Source organism: Nomascus leucogenys, chromosome 2 (assembly GCF_006542625.1).
Source record: "Nomascus leucogenys isolate Asia chromosome 2, Asia_NLE_v1, whole genome shotgun sequence".
Taxonomy (NCBI): domain Eukaryota; kingdom Metazoa; phylum Chordata; class Mammalia; order Primates; family Hylobatidae; genus Nomascus; species Nomascus leucogenys.
The window spans coordinates 120,404,486-120,422,787 of record NC_044382.1 but is presented as its reverse complement, the minus strand read 5'-3'; the positions used below and the strand labels follow the sequence as shown (position 1 = coordinate 120,422,787).

Below are 18,302 nucleotides of genomic sequence, written 5' to 3'. Positions count from 1 at the left end.
CAAAAAAACCCTTCAAAAAATCAACAAATCCAGGAGCTGGTTTTTGAAAAGATCAACAAAATTGATAGACCACTAGCAAGACTAATAAAGAAGAAAAGAGAGAAGAATCAATTAGGTGCACTAAAAAATGATAAAGGGGATATCACCACCAATCCCACAGAAATAAAAATTACCATCAGAGAATACTATAAACACCTCTACACAAATAAACTAAAAAATCTAGAAGAAATGGATAAATTCCTCGACATATACACTCTCCCAAGACTAAACCAGGAAGAAGTTGAATCTCTGAATACACCAATAACAGGCTCTGAAATTAAGGCAATAATTAATAGCTTACCACCCAAAAAAAGTCCAGGACCAAACGGATTCACAGCCGAATTCTACCAGAGGTACAAGGAGGAGCTGGTACCATTCCTTCTGAAACTATTCCAATCAATAGAAAAAGAGGGAATCCTGCCTAACTCATTTTATGAGGCCAGCATCATCCTGATACCAAAGCCTGGCAGAGACACAACAAAAAAAGAGAATTTTAGACTAACATCCCTGATGAACATCGATGCAAAAATCCTCAATAAAATACCGGCAAACCAAATCCAGCAGCACATCAAAACGCTTATCCACCATGATCAAGTGGGCTTCATCCATGGGATGCAAGGCTGGTTCAACATATGCAAATCAATAAACATAATCCAGCATATAAACAGAACCAATGACAAAAACCATATGATTATCTCAATAGACGCAGAAAAGGCCTTTGACAAAATTCAATAACCTTCATGCTAAAAACTCTCAATAAATTAGGTATTGATGGGACGTATCTCAAAATAATAAGAGCTATCTATGACAAACCCACAGCCAATATCATACTGAATGGGCAAAAACTGGAAGCATTCCCGTTGAAAACTGGCACAAGACAGGGATGCCCTCTCTCACCACTCCTATTCAACATAGTGTTGGAAGTTCTGGCCAGGGCAGTCAGGCAGGAGAAAGAAATAAATAGTATTCAATTAGGAAAAGAAGTCAAATTGTCCCTGTTTGCAGATGACATGATTGTGTGTCTAGAAAACCCCATCGTCTCAGCTCAAAATCTCCTTAAGCTGATAGGCAACTTCAGCAAAGTCTCAGGATACAAAATCAATGTGCAAAAATCACAAGCATTCTTAGACACCTATAAAAGACAAACACAGAGCCAAATCATGAGTCAACTCCCATTCACAATTGCTTCAAAGAGAATAAAATACCTAGGAATCCAACTTACAAGGGACATGAAGGACCTCTTCAAGGAGAACTACAAACCACTGCTCAATGAAATAAAAGAGGATACAAACAAATGGATGAACATTCCATGCTCATGGGTAGGAAGAATCAATATCATGAAAATGGCCATACTGCCCAAGGTAATTTATAGATTCAATGCCATCGCCATCAAGCTACCAATGACTTTCTTCACAGAATTGCAAAAAACTACTTTAAAGTTCATATGGAAGCAAAAAAGAGCCCACATTGCCAAGTCAATCCTAAGCCAAAAGAACAAAGCTGGAGGAATCACGCTACCTGACTTCAAACTATACTACAAGACTACAGTAACCAAAACAGCATGGTACTTGTACCAAAACAGAGATATAGACCAATGAAACAGAACAGAACCCTCAGAAATAATTCCCCATATCTACAACCATCTGATCTTTGACAAACCTGACAAAAACAAGCAATGGGGAAAGGATTCCCTATTTAATAAATGGTGCTGGGAAAACTGGCTAGCCATATGTAGAAAGCTGAATCTGGATCCCTTCCTTATACCTTATACAAAAATAAATTCAAGATGGATTAAAGCCTTAAATGTTAGACCTAAAACTATGAAAACCCTAGAAGAAAACCTAGGAAATACCATTCAGGATATAGGTATGGGCAAGGACTTCATGTCTAAAACACCAAAAGCAATGGCAACAAAAGCCAAAACTGACAAATGGGATCTAATTAAACTAAAGAGCTTCTGCACAGCAAAAGAAACTACCATTAGAGTGAACAGGCAACCTACAGAATGGGAGAAATTTTTTACAATCTACTCATCTGACAAAGGGCTAATATCCAGAATCTACAATGAACTCAAACAAATTTACAAAAAAAAACCAACCCCATCAAAAAGTGGGTGAAGGATATGAACAGACATTTCTCAAAAGAAGACATTTATGCAGCCAACAGACACATAAAAAAATGCTCATCATCACTGGCCATCAGAGAAATGCAAATCAAAACCACAATGAGATACCATCTTATACCAGTTAAAATGGCAATCATTAAAAAGTCAGGAAACAACAGGTGCTGGAGAGGATGTGGAGAAATAGGAACACTTTTACACTGTTGGTGGGACTGTAAACTAGTTCAACCACTGTGGAAGTCAGTGTGGCGATTCCTCGGGGATCTAGAACTAGAAATACTGTTTGACCTAGCCATCCCATTACTGGGTATATACCCAAAGGATTATAAATCATGCTGCTATAAAGACACATGCATACATATGTTTATTGTGGCACTGTTCACAATAGGAAAGACTTGGAACCAACCCAAATGTCCAACAATGATTGACTGGATTAAGAAAATGTGGCACATATACACCATGGAATTCTATGCAGCCATAAAAAATGATGAGTTCATGTCCTTTGTAGGGACATGGATGAAGCTGGAAACCATCATTCTCAGCAAGCTATCGCAAGGACAAAAAACCAAACACCGCATGTTCTCACTCATAGGTGGGAATTGAACAATAAGAGCACATGGACACAGGAAGGGGAACATCACACACTGGGGCTGTTGTGGGGTGGGGGAGGGGGGAGGGGGGAGGGATAGCATTTGGAGATATACCTAATGTTAAGTGACGAGTTAATGGGTGCAGGAAATCAACATGGCACATGTATACATATGTAACTAACCTGCATGTCATGCACAAGTTTTACATGCACATGTAAAACTTGAAGTATAATAAAAAAAAGAAAAGGAGTCCAATTTTAAATGAAGGCCAATTTCATTAACCGGTAATTTGACAGATTCTTTGGTTTAATATGAGAATTTATTTTCATTTTAAATTATTCCATACTCATTGTAAAAAATCAATTTTTTTTTTTGAGATAGTGTCTCATTCTGTTGCACAGGCTGGAGTGCAGTGGCACGATCTTGGCTCACTGCAACCTCTGCCTCCAAGGCTCAAGCAATCCTCTTGCCTCGGCTTCCCAAAGTGCTGGGATTACAGGCATGAGTCACTCAGCTTTGCTCCAAACTTTCTTTTAAAAACAAACAAAAATGGACTTTCCTCTTTGCATTATTGTATAAGCTGTTCTTTTAGGAGACTTTCTCTAGTTTTTAAAATAATAAAATTACTTTTGCCAATTTGATTGAAAGAGTTTCCAAAGATTGGCATGAGTAGAGTGAAGTGGGTTTTTTGATACATTGTGGGTGGAACTGTAAATTGATTCAGGCTTTCTGGATTGCAATCTGTCATAATGACTGTAAATAAATTAAATATGCATATACTTTGATTCACAAGTTCCACATCTAGGAATTTACCTTTATCAAATAATAGACAAATACATGTAAAAATGTTTATTATAGCATGTTTATATTTTTATAACAATCTAAGTGCCAAATTTGAGCTGTTTAATTAATTATAGCGTATGCATATAACAGAACACCTAGGAAAGATGAAATGGAGATATATTCACTGGCATGGAAAGTTATTAAAGGTAAGCAATGAAGTTAAAAAAACAGCAGCTTATATAATAGTGCAAGAGGAAAGTCCGTTTGTGTTTTTAAAAGAAAGGGGAGCTAGGGTGTTTCAAATTTCCAAACTATTTTTGCTAAATACAAACCACATTAATGCATTCACTACCAAGGATTAATAACCGTGCAAAATAAGAATTCTCAGTAAACCCCAAAGAACATTTATCTGAAGATCACAAGGATGAAGAACCAGCTTAGATTGCAGGGAATTCTTGGGAGATGGTTTCCCTTGAAACATGGGTAACAGCCTCGAGGTATTCTAATAAATGAGATCTAAGGCCTCAGTACTTAGAAAGGAAGACAGCAGGTTAATGACATACCTATATGTGAAGTGAGTCAGGAGGCAGAATGGTCTTAAAAAACTGGATGTGCCTGGGCACATACTATATTAGAAATAAAAATAAGTAAGGTGTCCAAAGAGACTAAGTAGTAGTATGATGAGACCAAATTAGGGATATTTCCCTTAACAACTGCTCCTTCTGATGTTATCTACTTGGCAGGATCTTCAATACTTTCTCTTAGACAGGCATTAATTTGATGAATGAGGCAAAATAACAGGGAGGCTACTAGTGAAGAATGACCTTCTTCCCAAATTATTCAAAGGTAATGAGGAACAACTGTTTTTTTTGAAAGATTATCTCCAGTGATTCTCAAAGTCTGCTTGCCAATCTGCAGCATTAGAATCACCTGGGAACTTGTCAGAAATGCAAATTCTTAAGTCCCATTCCGTAACTACTAAATCAAAAACCCTGGGGGTAGGGCCAGAAATCAGTGTTTTAACAAGCCCTGGTGATTCTGCTGCGTTGCTCTCAGGTATGTTAGTAATTAAATTATTTATGTATCTATTGTCAATAAATTCAGGCTTCTTTCTTTTACATATTACAGTTAACTTTCTTAAGTTTGAAAAATGTAAGATTATAAAAAGATCACAGAAGATTGTTTAAATACATCTTACTAAAAAGAATATGGTGCTTTAAAAAGAATTCTGAGTTTGCATTTTGAAGTGCGTTTCAGCAAGGGGCGGGGGCCTGTTTTATGTAAAATGAAATTTCTTCTTCCACACTGGGGATTCCTGCAGTCTTTCACAGATGGAAGCCCTGCATATTTCTGTAGAATTATGTTTATTCTGAATTTATTTGCCATTTGACTCGTCTACCTAGGCTTATCATGACAAAATGTTAATGTTTAACATTTAACAAAATGTTAAAACAAAAATCACTGAAAAGAGATCAAAGCCTTTGATGCAAAGCTTTAAATAGAGCATATTATGTTATGCACATGTTGAAAACTGTATGATTTTCCTGGGAAAAAGTGTTTGAATAGCATCTTGTTAATTTGTTTCTCTGGATAGGCAGAGAAAGTCTTCCTCCAAAATCTTAAGGAAGGTCTATGTTCAACTTTTTAAGAAACTACAAAACTTATCCAAAGTGGTTATACCATCTTGCAGGCACTCGAGGATTATGAGAATTTAAATTGCTTCACATCCAGCCGGGTGCGGTGACTCTCATCCATAATCCCAGCACTTTGGGAGGCCGAGGCTGGCGGATCTTGAGGTCAGGAGTTCGAGACCAGCCTGGCCTATATGGTGAAACCCCGTCTGTACTAAAAACACAAAAATTAGCTGGGTGTGGTGGCATGCGCCTGTAGTCCCAGCTGCTCAGGAGGCTGAGGCTGGAGAATCGCTTGAACCCGGGAGGCGGAGGTTGCAGTGAGCTGAGATTGTGCCACTGCACTCCAGCCTGGGTGACAGAGCGAGACTCCGTCTCAAAAAAAAAAAAAAAGAAAAAGAAAATTGCACCACATCCTCACCCACACTTAGCACAGTGATATGGTAGATTGGTAGCCATTCTATTAGGTCTCTAGTGGTATCTTATGGTGATTTTAATTTGCATTTTCCTAGTGACTAATGTTGTTGATCATCTTTCCATGTGTTTATTTGCCAGTTGTATATCTTCTGATCCAGTCATTCTACTGTGTATTACAAAAGAAACAAAAGCACAATTACATATAAAGACATGGATCCTTTCTATGGACTGAATTGTGTTGCCTCAAAATTCATATGTTGAAGCCCTAACCCAATGTGACTGTTTAGAGATAGGGTCTATAAGGCGGCAATTAAGGTTAAATGAGATCCTAAGAGTAGAGCCCTGATAACATAGGATTAATGTCCTTGTAATAATCGACCCCAGAGGGTGCTATCTTGGTGTCTTTCTCTCCCCCAACCTCCTTAATATTTCTCTCTCACCCTCCTTTTCTCCCTCTGTCCTCTTTCCATTCCTCTTCCCTTTCCCCTTCTCTCTGAAAGCACACAAAGATGTCATGTGAGCACACAGTAACCTGGAGCCTTCCTTCAAGTCAGGAAGGGGCCTCACCAGAAACTGACCATGATGGCACAGTAATCTTGAACTTCCAGGCTCCAGAACTGTGAGAAAATAAATGTCTGTTGTTTAAGCCATCCAGTCTACTGTATTTTGTTACAGCAGCCTGAGCTGACTAATACAATCCCCATAGCAGCTTTATTTGTCATAGTCAAAAACTGGCAACCACCTAAATGAATGGAAAAAAAATTGTGGTATATACATACAATGCAATATTATTGAACAATGAAAATAAATGAACTATTTATATTCACAACAGCATGGTTAAATCTCGATGGTGTCAAGTGAAACAAACCAGACAAAAAGGAGAGTTGACACTGTATGATTCAATTGGTATTAAACTCTAGAAAATGTAGCTAAATGATGGTGACAGAAAGCAGATCTATGGTTGCCTGGGAAGTGAGTCATAGTGAGGAATGGGAGTGAAAGATGACAAAGTGGCCAGGCACGGTGGCTCATGCCTGTAATCCTAGCGCTTTGGGAGGCTGAGGCGGGCGGATCATGAGGTCAGGAGTTCGAGATCAGCCTGGCCAGCATGGTGGAACCTTGTCTCTACTAAAAATGCCGGGCATGGTGGTGCGCTCCTGTAGTCCCAGCTACTTGGGAGGCTGAGGCAGGAGAATTGCTCGAACCCGGGAGGTGGAGGTTGTAGTGTGAGCCGAGATCGCGCCACTGCACTCTGATAGAGCGAGACTCCGTCTCAGAAAAAAAAGAAAAAAAAAAAAATTAAATAGAAAAAGAAAGATGACAAAGTGCAGGAGGAAACCTTAGGGAGGGATGAATATGTGTACTAGCTTGATTATGGTGGTGGGTTCATGGGTGCACACTTATGTCAAAACTTATCAGATTGTACACTTAAAAATTATGCAGTGTACTGTATGAAATTATATGCAATAAAGCTATCCTTAGAAACTCTGTGGAATCCTCTTGCCACTAGTAATCTCTAATTTTGTGTTAAATAGATTTTAAATTTTCTTTTCTCCAGGCTCCGATAAAGAAATGGAAAAGAAAATGCTTCACTCAGGAAACAGTGTCATATGTATGGGACCTTGCGGCTTTGTACCTTACCTTATGAGGAGCTGGGAACAGAATCCCTGCCCGACCAAAACCCTCAGGCTTCCCACTGCCACTGGAGGTAAAAAAAAAAACAAAAACAAAAAACAAACAACCGCAAAACCAAAAATCAGAAAGCAAAAAAACAAAATCAAAGGGCCAAAAAACAGGTGACAGCAAAACTCAAAACTGGGAACAGATGATTGCTTGAACCTTTTGTTTTTGTAGCCTCAAGTGTCTCGGTTGGATACCGATGTAAAGAATGAAAATGTTAAGCCATCTTTCAATCACATTTAGTAACTGGTGTCAGGAATACCGTATTACAGAAAAGAAAAGCGTCCACAAGCAGAAATGCTAAAATCTAGCATAATAAGTTGTCACCTCATAAGGCAGGCAAGACTTTGACAATAAAACAAAGCTGGACACGAAATTTGATCAGAAATTCAAAACCTGAGTCAATTTCACAGACAATTCAGAAGATAAAATAGTTTTATTCATAGCCTAGGTAAAGTTCAGAAATTTATATTGCACTTTGGCGGTTATGCTGATCCTGTGTTTGGATGGGGTCACAATAGCAGGGAAGGCTGAGGCTTCCTACAGAAGGTCCTTTGTGGCAAATCACTATGAGAGGAAACTCCGTCAAAGTCGCCAATTGTTCATTTCATTTCTACTGTGCTACGGAAGCCTCGTTTTAAGCGCTAACGTCCTATGTTTTACGCAATTTTTTTGAGCTTTGGCTACCCAGCTAACAAGTAGTAGAATAGCCAACTCAAAACTACGTCTGATGTCAAAGCTCTAACTCTAAAACTCAATATAGAGTTTTTTTTCTGTGAGACCTCCCCTCGTGTCTCCCCTAACTGTGACTCGCATTAACTCGCTGCTGGTTCCCAGCTGGAGAGCACAGATTGCACCTGCTCCAAAGCCCAGCGGGGCTCAGTCTCGTCCGCAGCTCAACCTCGGCTGCCTGTGCACGGACATCAAGACCCACCAGGGGTCACTGCAGCTTCAGAGCTATTGTGCCCCTCAGTCTTGGACGCGGCCGACCGTGCGGAGGGCGTGGGATTGGCGACCGCCGAACGGTGGGGTCCGAGTACATCGCGTCCTCTTCTCCTCACCTAGCCTCCAGGTCTCTCGGGGGAACGGACGCAGCGAGCGCTGGACTGCCCCGCAGCTTGGGCGCAGCGTGCGGCTTGGCAGCGTGGACTCGCCGGCATCTCGCCGCTGGGACCACCTCTGCCCCGCCCTCCGCCCCCGGCTGATACCCCGCCCAGAAGGGGCTCCCCTGCCGCGGCCAGCGCTGGACTGGGGGTCCGCTTCGGTCGAGGGCTTTTTGCAGACGCCTGGACCGGGCCCACATGCACCTGGGCTGCTCCCGCCCGCGGCACCACCCCTCGCGCGGCCAACAGAACTTTCCCCGAAGCCTCCGCGGCCTGGCGCGCCCAGGGCACACCCCCCGCCCGCCCGTCGCGTTCCCAGCTGGGGCGTCGCTCCTCCGCCCGCAGGTCCCCGCCTCTCCGCTTTGCTGAATGTCCTGAAGAAGCCGTGTTCCGCTGTCCCGGCAGGCATTCCCGGAGGGAGAGCTTGAACTTGGCTACACACGGCCACCCGTAATGAGCTCGGGGGTCCCCGGACGGGAGCCACACCCCGCGACGAGCTGACCTCCCCTCGCTGGTCTGGGTAAGGAGCCCGCTGTCCTTTCCGCCCCTCTTCCGGCTCCTGGGCGCCTGCGGCTGGGGGACGGGGTAGCGGACGGAGCGACGACCCTCGCCTCTGCCCCTGAGCCCATGGTCGGGGCGTCGTGGGTGCTCCTCACACAAAAGAAAAGCCGAGCGCTCCCTACTCGGCGGACCTGACCCGGGGCTGCGGGGCGGGGTCGCGGCTGGAAGTGCTCCCCCGCCGGGGACTCCGCAGGCTGATCAGAGGCCGGGACGTCGGGGCCGCGCTCAAATCCGTGCGGCAGGAGGGAGCTGCAGCCCTTCCAGGGACTTCCAAGGCCGGGGAGGGCGTCGATTTCCCATCACTCCCTTTTCTGGTCTCTTGCCCCCATTGCCAGGAGACTTTAATCGTCCCCAGGACTGCGGGAGGGGCCCCGCGCCCCCGCCTTCGGAGGAGCCCGAGCCGCAGGATGCGCGGGGACGCGCCACCGCCCTCCGCGCCCAGTTCCTCCGGCGCTTCCCCGGCGGCTCACGGGCGCTGACTCTCCCGGGCTTTTCCGCCCTTCTCGCTCCCGCCCCGCCGGGCGGTTCGGCGGCCGGTCCCTGGACCCCGCCGGGAGCTGCTCCTCTCACCCTCACCACGGCGCGGACAATAAATTAATGCATCGCGCTTGAGTGGAGGGGGCGGCTGGGCGCCTCGGTGGCGGCTTTCTTGTCTGGCTGGAGACGACCACAACCGACATGGGCTGTTTCTGCGCTGTTCCGGAAGAATTTTACTGCGAAGTTTTGCTCCTGGATGAATCCAAGTTAACTCTTACCACCCAGCAGCAGGGCATCAAGGTGGGTGCGGCCGGGAGCGCATTCCGGGGGTTGGTGGCAGGGCGGGTGCGGGGGTCCATCGCTTTGAGGGCTGTCACCGGTGGGTCGAGGGCGGCGGCCGCGACTCTGCGCGGTGGGGAGGAGAGGCCGCTGTCCCCTGCGCGCAGGGAGAGGGTGGTCGTGCCAGGGTGCGTTAACTTTGAGTTCCTTCATAAAGCAAAGTTGTTTGACGTTTCTAAGGTTACTCAGCACACCGGCTCCCAGCAGCACCCCAAAACTCTTCCCTAAACCGGTTTTCTCCAAAAGTCTGTGGGTGCCCCGCAGCTCTCAAAGAGGGGCAGAATGGGTTATACCGGCTGCGTCCCACCACAGTGTGGAAGGCATGGTTTCCCTCGGCTTTGTTGAAGGCGTTTTCCTTGGCAGTGTTCAATTAGGGAAGTGAACTAGTTCGCTCGTTGAAACGCATTAATGGGTCATTGTGATTGTTTCGCGTGGGTTTGTAGTTGGGTAATGCTACGTTTGGACGGAAAATATTTTCCCTTTCTACAGCGACCTGGGTTTATCCTCACATTTAAGTAAACATCTCTCAAAGCGACCCAGTAATAACTTTGCTCCTGTTTGTGGGTCATTAAAATGCAATCACTACATTAACCTAGAGAGCCCAAACAAAAAGGCAGCAGAGTTCGCGGACATCCTCTTGCTTACATTGGATGAGAAGGTACTTCTGTTTGTAGTGACAACCTCACCGATGCGCCTGCGTGCTTGTTTTGCTCTTGCAACAATGTTAACTACCTAAAGGAGATCTAAATCCGGCGCGTTTTGTTGTTTTGTTTATCTTTCTCTTTCAGTTTTAAATTACTAAGGCATTTTAGATAAGGCAGCAGCCGAGTCTGGTGAAGGGAAACCGCCCCCCCTCCTCCCTCCCCCCCCCCCCCCATAGAGCTGGCTTTCTGAGAAATCGAGTTCAGGCTGCCAAGTATCCTCCTAGTCGCTTCATCTCAGAAGTTAATCATAATGGGGTAGGCCCTGGGCATTTCCTTTTGTGAATCAGTTTTTACATAGTTTTATGCACACTAGGATAACTATTCCTGGCTAAAAGTTTCAGCGTTGATGTTGCCATTCTCAGTGTACAGAATTCCAATTTCATAGGTGTAATTCTTTTGCAGGAGAAAGGAGCAAAAATAATCAGTTAAAGCTGCAAGATTGTTAACCCTTTCCTTTAGGAGGTTGTTTTGAATATTGTTTCCCCAGTAATTATAATGAGCAAAATTCAGTTCGATTCTCATATGGTATTTCCTTTCAAGACCAATAAAATAGACTCTTTTGAGGGAGGGTGTACATTTTGTATTTTTAACTTTTCTTTATGTTCCAAAATATTTCTCCTCTCACCCGCCCAATGAAATCAGGAAAATATTATAACTTACAAGATGATGTAACATTCTTTGGTGTACTGTATGAATAAAATAGGCAAAAATCACAAAGACATCCTAAATTCTAGATAATATATAGATTCTTTGTGGCGTCAAGATAGAAACAATTAGAAAAAGGTAACTGATGATCAGATACTAAGACAATAAAGAAATCTTTTTGAAGTGCAAAGTCTAAGTTATCTGGAGTCTAAAGTCATCTGGAATGTGAGCTTCCTATTTAATCATGAAAGTCATGCCTGTCAGCTGTAGAGCGTGTACATTATTCTGTCAAGAGAGCAGCCAGGACTTGGGATCAAATGGAATAATTTTGGCAAAGAAACATGAATCAAAAACCCTGATCCGTAATTATTTTTTATAATCCAATGGTGCTTATCTTGTTTTACAAATGGGCTGAAAATTGGTGAGTGATTCAAAGGCAACAGCAACTATGTAATACTGTTATTTTGGATATGGGCCATATAACTAAACAATAATTTAAGCAGGCTTTTGTTGGAAATAATCATTTAACAACAGGCTTGGCCTCTGTCCTTGTCACAAAAGCATGCCACAATTATTTTGATGGCCATGTGTGTAACACAGATGTTGTCTGCTAAAGCTAACCACATTATCTTCTATGCTACCTTAAAAGTGTATGTGTTAAACACCTACCTGCCCTTGGCGTGTACTAAATTAAATATATTTGCATATTTATAAATGGTATGTATAAAAAAATCTTGCATGTAGATGGTATTTAAACATTGGATGAACATGTTTATGTTCTGTACATACTTGACATTTTAAAAAACTTTTTCCTAACCTTCGTGTATTATGGTGCATAGGTACAATTGATGTATATTGCATTAATTACTTAAAATTAACTCCTACTTTAGTTTGTAAATGAAAAAGTAAACAGTTACTTCAAAGTTAATAGCCAGTAGCTACCATTATGGTGTTTTTCCTTGAGATAGTATACTTAGTAATTTCGATTACCACTAATTAAAGTCAAAATTAAGCAGGCAACATCAGTTAGCCTACTTTTCTCTAAAATTAACTAGAAAAATCTCTATTTTTCAAAAGCATTTCCTTACATTTATTTTGTGATTACCCTTTTTCCTATTCTGTCTTAGATGAAGATGGCTAATTTTGCATTAAAATTATGCACACATTTCATCCCTTAGTAGAAATAATTTTACTGATTCCTAAATGGTTACTTGAGAATTTGCTTGTATTATTGTTAAAATAATGCACTGTGAATTAGAAAAGATTAATTATAGCAAGTTAAGGTGGAAGAAGTATGCGAATCTTGGTAAACATTTTTTCTGTGTATCATTTTGAAAAACACTCTTTGGATTTGTTTAAGCACCATATTACAAATAGAAAAGTTAGTTTTGAAGTGATTTTTCTTCAACTTAGATAAAAATTTGTCAGCGATGTTGGAAAAAAAATTAATGTGTCACCGTGAAAAGTGTTTCAGCCTGAAGACAACAGTTACTCATCTTATATGGTAAGATGAATATCGTTTAAATGGAAAATAATTTTCTGTTAAAAAAATACCAGAAAAATAAAACACAGTAGTATCATTGTATCCCTGTTAATGTTACAAAGGTATTTGCCTTTTTTACTTGCTTTAGGGACAACCTTACCTCAGATAGCAGAAAGTCTTATTCATGCAGTTCACAGTTTGAACCTTATCCGAGATTTAAAAACTCAAGTTTATACAAGCTGAAAGCTGTTGGTTGTGTGTTGAGCCCTACAATAGCTTTTAGCTGTTTGTCTTTTGCTGCTATCTCTGTTGTTTATTCAAGTAAGGATTTTTGCTATGGTTGGTCTCAGTTGTTTGAGTAATGTTTGTTCTGGGAAACTTTTGTTGTGTGCTTTCTAGTTCTCTGTGCTGAGGGAGGTAGATAACTTTCTTTTTGTTCTCTTAGCAAAACTTGAATGTGGCTCAGACTACTTTTCTAGGTTTTCATTTGGTTAGCAAAACATTTTCAGGAAAACAAAAGTCACAAGATTTGGTTATAAATTTCTCAAAATTGCTGCTACCAATATGAAATAGATTAGTATTTTCATTTTGGCAAGACTTTAATCCTCTGAGTAGTGTGATGAATGTTTAGGTGCTCATTTTTCCCTATGAGTATTGACTAAACTAATGAAACCAATATGACAGTAAGATGAAAATTCCATTAACTTCTTTTAAATGGCTTTGTTAAGGTGTACCATACATTTCGCCCAGTTAAAGTGTATAGTTCATCCATTAACTACTAAATAATGTTACTTCCCAATCATCCTGAGATTCCTGAGGGAATACTGTGAGTCAGTTTTGATGCTTTTGGTCAGAAATTTCCTAATAAGCTAGAAAAACAATCATAAGTCAAGGGCTTAAATTTTATGCATCTCACTTACCAAAAATTACAATTTTCATTCAATTTGGACTAATAAATAAAATATCCCAGAAGATTGGGAAAAAATGAAAAGCAATAGTTTCACAAATTATATTAAGTGTATATGTGAATACTCGTATCTTTTGGTATCAGCCACTTAAGGTACAGAGTCAGGAACCATATAAACTTAGGTAGAAGCAAGTAATCACATGCCAATGTAAGATTCACTGTGGGTCTTGATTGGGTAGTAAATTAGATGTGACTGGGCTGGAAAGTGTCTCTCCTACATACTACATCCAGTTTTCTAAAATTCAAAAGTGATATCCAAGTTGTGGCCGCATAAGATGAACTGTGTATAAATAGCCCCTCAATTTTACAAGAAGTCTTTTTCTCGAAAAAAAAATTATTAAAAATACCTTCCATCATCCATGACTTGAATGTGATTTAATAACTGTTTAAGGGGGAAAGCATTGTTTGTTACCTCCAACAGCTTATGGCTGTCCCTCCCTAGGTGCTTCTGGTATTCTTGGTTGATAGTGAACTACACTTTTTGCAGTCCAGTTACTGTATGTGTTCTTGAATTCTATATTGGTAAGCTTGAACTACCTTGAGCTCCCTGTGGGAGTTTATCCTGTCCCTTATAGGATACTTAGCAGCATTCCCTGCCTCCTCTCCCCAGATGTGTGGCACCTCTTTTCCAATAATGACAACCAAAAATGTCCCCGGATGTTGCCAGATGTTCCCTGATGGGCATAATCACCCTCCGTTGAGAACCACTCTCATAGAGGATAGCAGCTTCCTTTGTTCTTATGTCTTCGTTGCACAGTTTCAACATTGAATGCAGGGTAACTTTTAGATGCCTTCTATTTTTTCTTTTTTCCCCCTCTCTTTTGGAATGGTGAGTTGTTTACCCTCATATTCAGTGAAAACAATGTGGTATCTTTATCTTGCTTTATATTCAAGTATCTTTACACTTGCTTCATATCTTTATACACAGAACAATACCTGCAGTGATTAAAAGCACAGGCTCTAAAGTCAGATTACCTGGGTTTAAATTTTGGCACCACTAATTGCTTACTGCTGAGTCTTTTCTGAGTTTCAGTTTCCCCATCTGTAAAATGAAGAGAAATGAGGTACAGTATTCACCTTCTACATTCATGCTGTCTTGCACGTGATAAGCACCCAGCAAATTTTAACTTTATTCCACCTTTGCTCTTCTCCTTGTCGTGGTTGCTCATTCCTTCCTAGAGATAAAGTCCAAGCTTCATTGTTTGACTTAGCAGCCTACCTGATCTAGCCCTGCCAGTCCAAGTGACTTGCCCTCTAGGTATGCAGAAACTGCTCACAGTTTCCCAGATATTCCAGGTTGTTTTGAGACTTTATGCATGAGATTCCTGCTGATTGGTGTACCATTTTGTTTTTCCCTAAACACATCCTTATCTGAACCATCCCTGAATCAAGTGTCCCATCTGCTAGGCAGCCTTCACTTCTGCCTGACTAAGCAGAGGTAGGTGCCTATTTGTGCCTCACACGTCCCTGTTACAGCATCTGTCACATTGCATGCATTATTTCTGGACACATCTGTCTCCTCCAGCAGCCTGTGAGCCCGTACTTGTGATCCCCAGGAGTCAGAGCTGTATACTTCATATAGTAGATGCTTATTAAATATAATTTGATAGAAGAATGAGTGGAGTGTTACAGCTGGAATAGGCTGTATTGAAAATCTTCTAGATAATGGAATTTCTTTGCCATTTTATTTTTACTAGAAAAGACCCTAGAATAAAGTGAATCTCACTGTGAAAAATCTGTTGTCCAGATACTCTAATTTTTGTGTTGATAATGGGTACAAAATGAGATGGTGCAGTGGACTGAATGCATGCAGTACACTGAAAAGCTGACTAACAGCTATTTCAGAAAATATGAATCACACTATTTTGTATTTTGTAAGTACCAAGTCTTTCTCTTTTAAATTTAATGCTCCCCTTCCAACCTGAGTCTTCCGGAAGAAGAGTATATTTCCCAAATGGAAAATAGATCCTCATACTTTAATGACTTTTCTTCCTTGTCTCCCATTCTTGAAACTGTCTGAGAACCGTGTTGGTTGGTTTCACAGTGGGGGTTTATGCCATTGTGAACCAGCACTGTAATTTTTAATCTTGCTGAAACACCTGTGTTACTCTTGAAGCTGTATAAACCTAATCTGACACTGCTCTAAGGCTTAGTGGAAAAGATGGCGTAAATACGTTAAATGTTGGGTTTTTATGAAAAAATTATATTTTTTCATTCTGATGCAAAGTGTGTTTGTCTGCAGGCCCGTTGTAAACATGGCAAGTTAGTGATCAAACTGGCTGCATCTGCGGCTCCTGCCTCTCTGAGATTGACTGCTTTGGTTCAGCTTTATCTCTGACAATTTTAATCACATCTGAAGCTCCTGCATATTGCTCCTGGTCATCCTGCTTTGGGTTGTGATGACTAACCACCATTTGTTTCTGCACCATAAGTTTTGTTTCCACGTTTCATATGTTAAGATTAAACAGGCCCCTGTTATCACATGTCCTGGGCATAGACTCCGTGTGCTAAATTCAGGAACCAGTCAGTTTACTTTGTGACTCAAAAACCTTGTAAGTACAATTTAGAGTGTCTATACTATTCTAAAAAATGTGGATTGCATTCCTGTGTCCTCTGAGCCATGCATGTATTTCCTGTGTTCTTTTTTAAGTGAAATAGTCATTATATCTTAATGCTGCCTATTATGAATCCCTTTATCTGTAACTACACACTGTTGCAAAGAGATTCATCAAGGTCTGGAATAGTTCCTCCGGAGGCTGTCCTAATAATCGCTGAAGACATAAAGGGCCCTGCAGCCCTTCCAAAATGTGTGAGAAGTTTGTTTTCCAGCACAGGATATTGACATGCCAAGAGGAAGTTAGAACAAGAGAGATGGGGACAGGCAAGGAAAACGGAGAAGTGCTGAGCGATAGCTCACACAGACAGTAACCAAAAGGTCAGTTGGCAAAGGAGGAATTGGTGGGCCAAGACTGCAGAGGGAACCATGTGCTGCAGTGTATTGTTTAGCAACGACACCTTCTGAGCCCTTGGGAAAGCGCATTTAGTAATGAGGAGTCCTCAGCTTGAGGCGGACTATGTTTCAGCGGTTGGTTAGAAAGTGCTTTGTTTAGAGAACAGTGGGGGGCATGAGTGGGGGTCGGGTTGCTGAGCTACCCCACAGAGACTATTTGAGTTGTTAAATCACTCAGGTCCCACCTTGACCTTCATCAGACCTGTGTTTGAGAAACAGGCTTGGAACCTCTGCTGCCTTAATTGCGACTTGTCAAAATTGGTTTTCCTCTGCCATCCTCACTGCTCCTGACTTAGTTTGGCCCTTTCACCTGGGCCAGCCTCCCAATGGGAGTGCTGTATGGTCACCGTCAGCCTTTCCCCTCCCTGCTCCATGTCCTGTGTTCAATCAAATCCTCGTTTGCCATGTAATTACTGGCTTTGTGATTGCACAAGTGATTTTTTTTTTGCCAGCCCCAGTTTCCTTATCTGTAAGCTGAGGGGCATGATATCTGCCTCATAGGATGACTGTGAGAATTTGAGGAAAGAATTTTAGGTACATAGGATAAAAGGTGCTCAATAAATGATAGCTATTGGTATGTATGATATATTATTTGCAAATATATTTATTTTTGAATTTCAGTTTGGGATATCAAATCTCTGCCACCCCTGCCTAAGGTGGCACAGGTTCTCTGAGGGGTATGAGTGGTTGTTAGAAGTGGGAGAGCAGTGGTGGTTTGATATTCGTATATATTTGTCAGATCTGTCTGTAGGAGAAATAGTATCATGTTCCAGTAGTGCATCTACTCACATTGCCTCAACCACCACTAGAATGCGGAAACTCCACATCTGTACCTGTAGTCCCAACTTCCTTATTTTCTGGATTCTGATCGCTTACTAGATTCTGCACTAGATGCCTAAGCCAGCCATCACTACCCTCCTCCAGACCTGCTTATCTTCCTGTGTTTCCAAGTTTGATGAATGATCTCACACTCTATCAGTAAAGACGCTTTGGTCACCAGTTATGGAGATCCCATTGCAAACTGCTTGAATATGAGGAAGTTTATTAGCTCACCTATCAGGGAATCCAGGGGCAAGGAAAGGAGGTTCAGGGCGGGTCAGTGACATCAAGGTCCCAGCTTCTCTCATTTCATCCTTGCTCTGCTATCTTACAGTCAGTGCCATCCTCAGGCTGTAGCAATGGCCAAATTCTAGAGATGAAGAGGTGATATTTGTATATGGCAATATGTAGGATAGTAATAGAGACAGTCTTTTCTAGGAGAAAGATTTTCTCCTGAAGTCCTCCTGCAGACTTCCCTTGAGTCTTTTAGCTAGAATGAGTTTCATGGCCATTCTTGGGCGATGAGGGCAATGGGATCACCTGTAGAATAAAGGGTCTTCCCTGAAGCTGGGTGGGAGTGGGGTCAGTTTCCCTGAGGCCAGTGGCTACATGGGGGAGGGGCTCAGGAAGGAAGGAGGAGAGTTGTGGGTGCTGTTGTCACCATCAGTGTCCACTCTACCTCTTGGGTCAGGATCCTTAAGTTTCCACATCTTTCCAGGTCTTGGAATTCCCACCTCCTAAACATCTTTCAAATTGTTTCTTTTCCCCTGTTTTCATTGCTGCTGCACTAATTCAGCCCCTTCTCAGTTCTCAATTGGACCATTTGCAGGGCCTCCTCATCCCTGCAAGGCCCCTGCTTCCAGCATTAACCACCTGCATCTAGAGTGGTCTTTCTTGCCTCCTGCCTAGAATACTTTAATGTCTAGTCAGCC

General features: G+C 42.0%; 2 protein-coding genes across 3 annotated transcripts in view; one reads left to right on the top strand and one right to left on the bottom strand.

Moving 5' to 3' along the window:
* Positions 1-7,679: 7,679 nt before the first annotated feature.
* LOC100586689 (spidroin-2-like) lies at positions 7,680-9,606 on the bottom strand. The gene is made up of 3 exons (XM_030822084.1): positions 9,601-9,606; positions 9,250-9,466; positions 7,680-9,120 (listed from the first exon to the last, which is right to left on the bottom strand). The coding sequence occupies exons 1-3, from the start codon at positions 9,604-9,606 to the stop codon at positions 8,324-8,326; spliced, it is 1,020 nt and encodes a 339-aa protein (XP_030677944.1). The 3' UTR covers positions 7,680-8,323.
* Positions 9,272-18,302, top strand: part of EPB41L4A (erythrocyte membrane protein band 4.1 like 4A) — a 261,160-nt gene continuing 252,129 nt past the window's right edge. For both annotated transcript variants that reach the window (XM_003259826.4, XM_030817603.1), the window contains exon 1: positions 9,272-9,703. In XM_003259826.4, the coding sequence (XP_003259874.2) occupies positions 9,605-9,703 (99 nt within the window). In that variant the 5' untranslated portion in view covers positions 9,272-9,604. The remainder of the gene's footprint in view (positions 9,704-18,302) is intronic.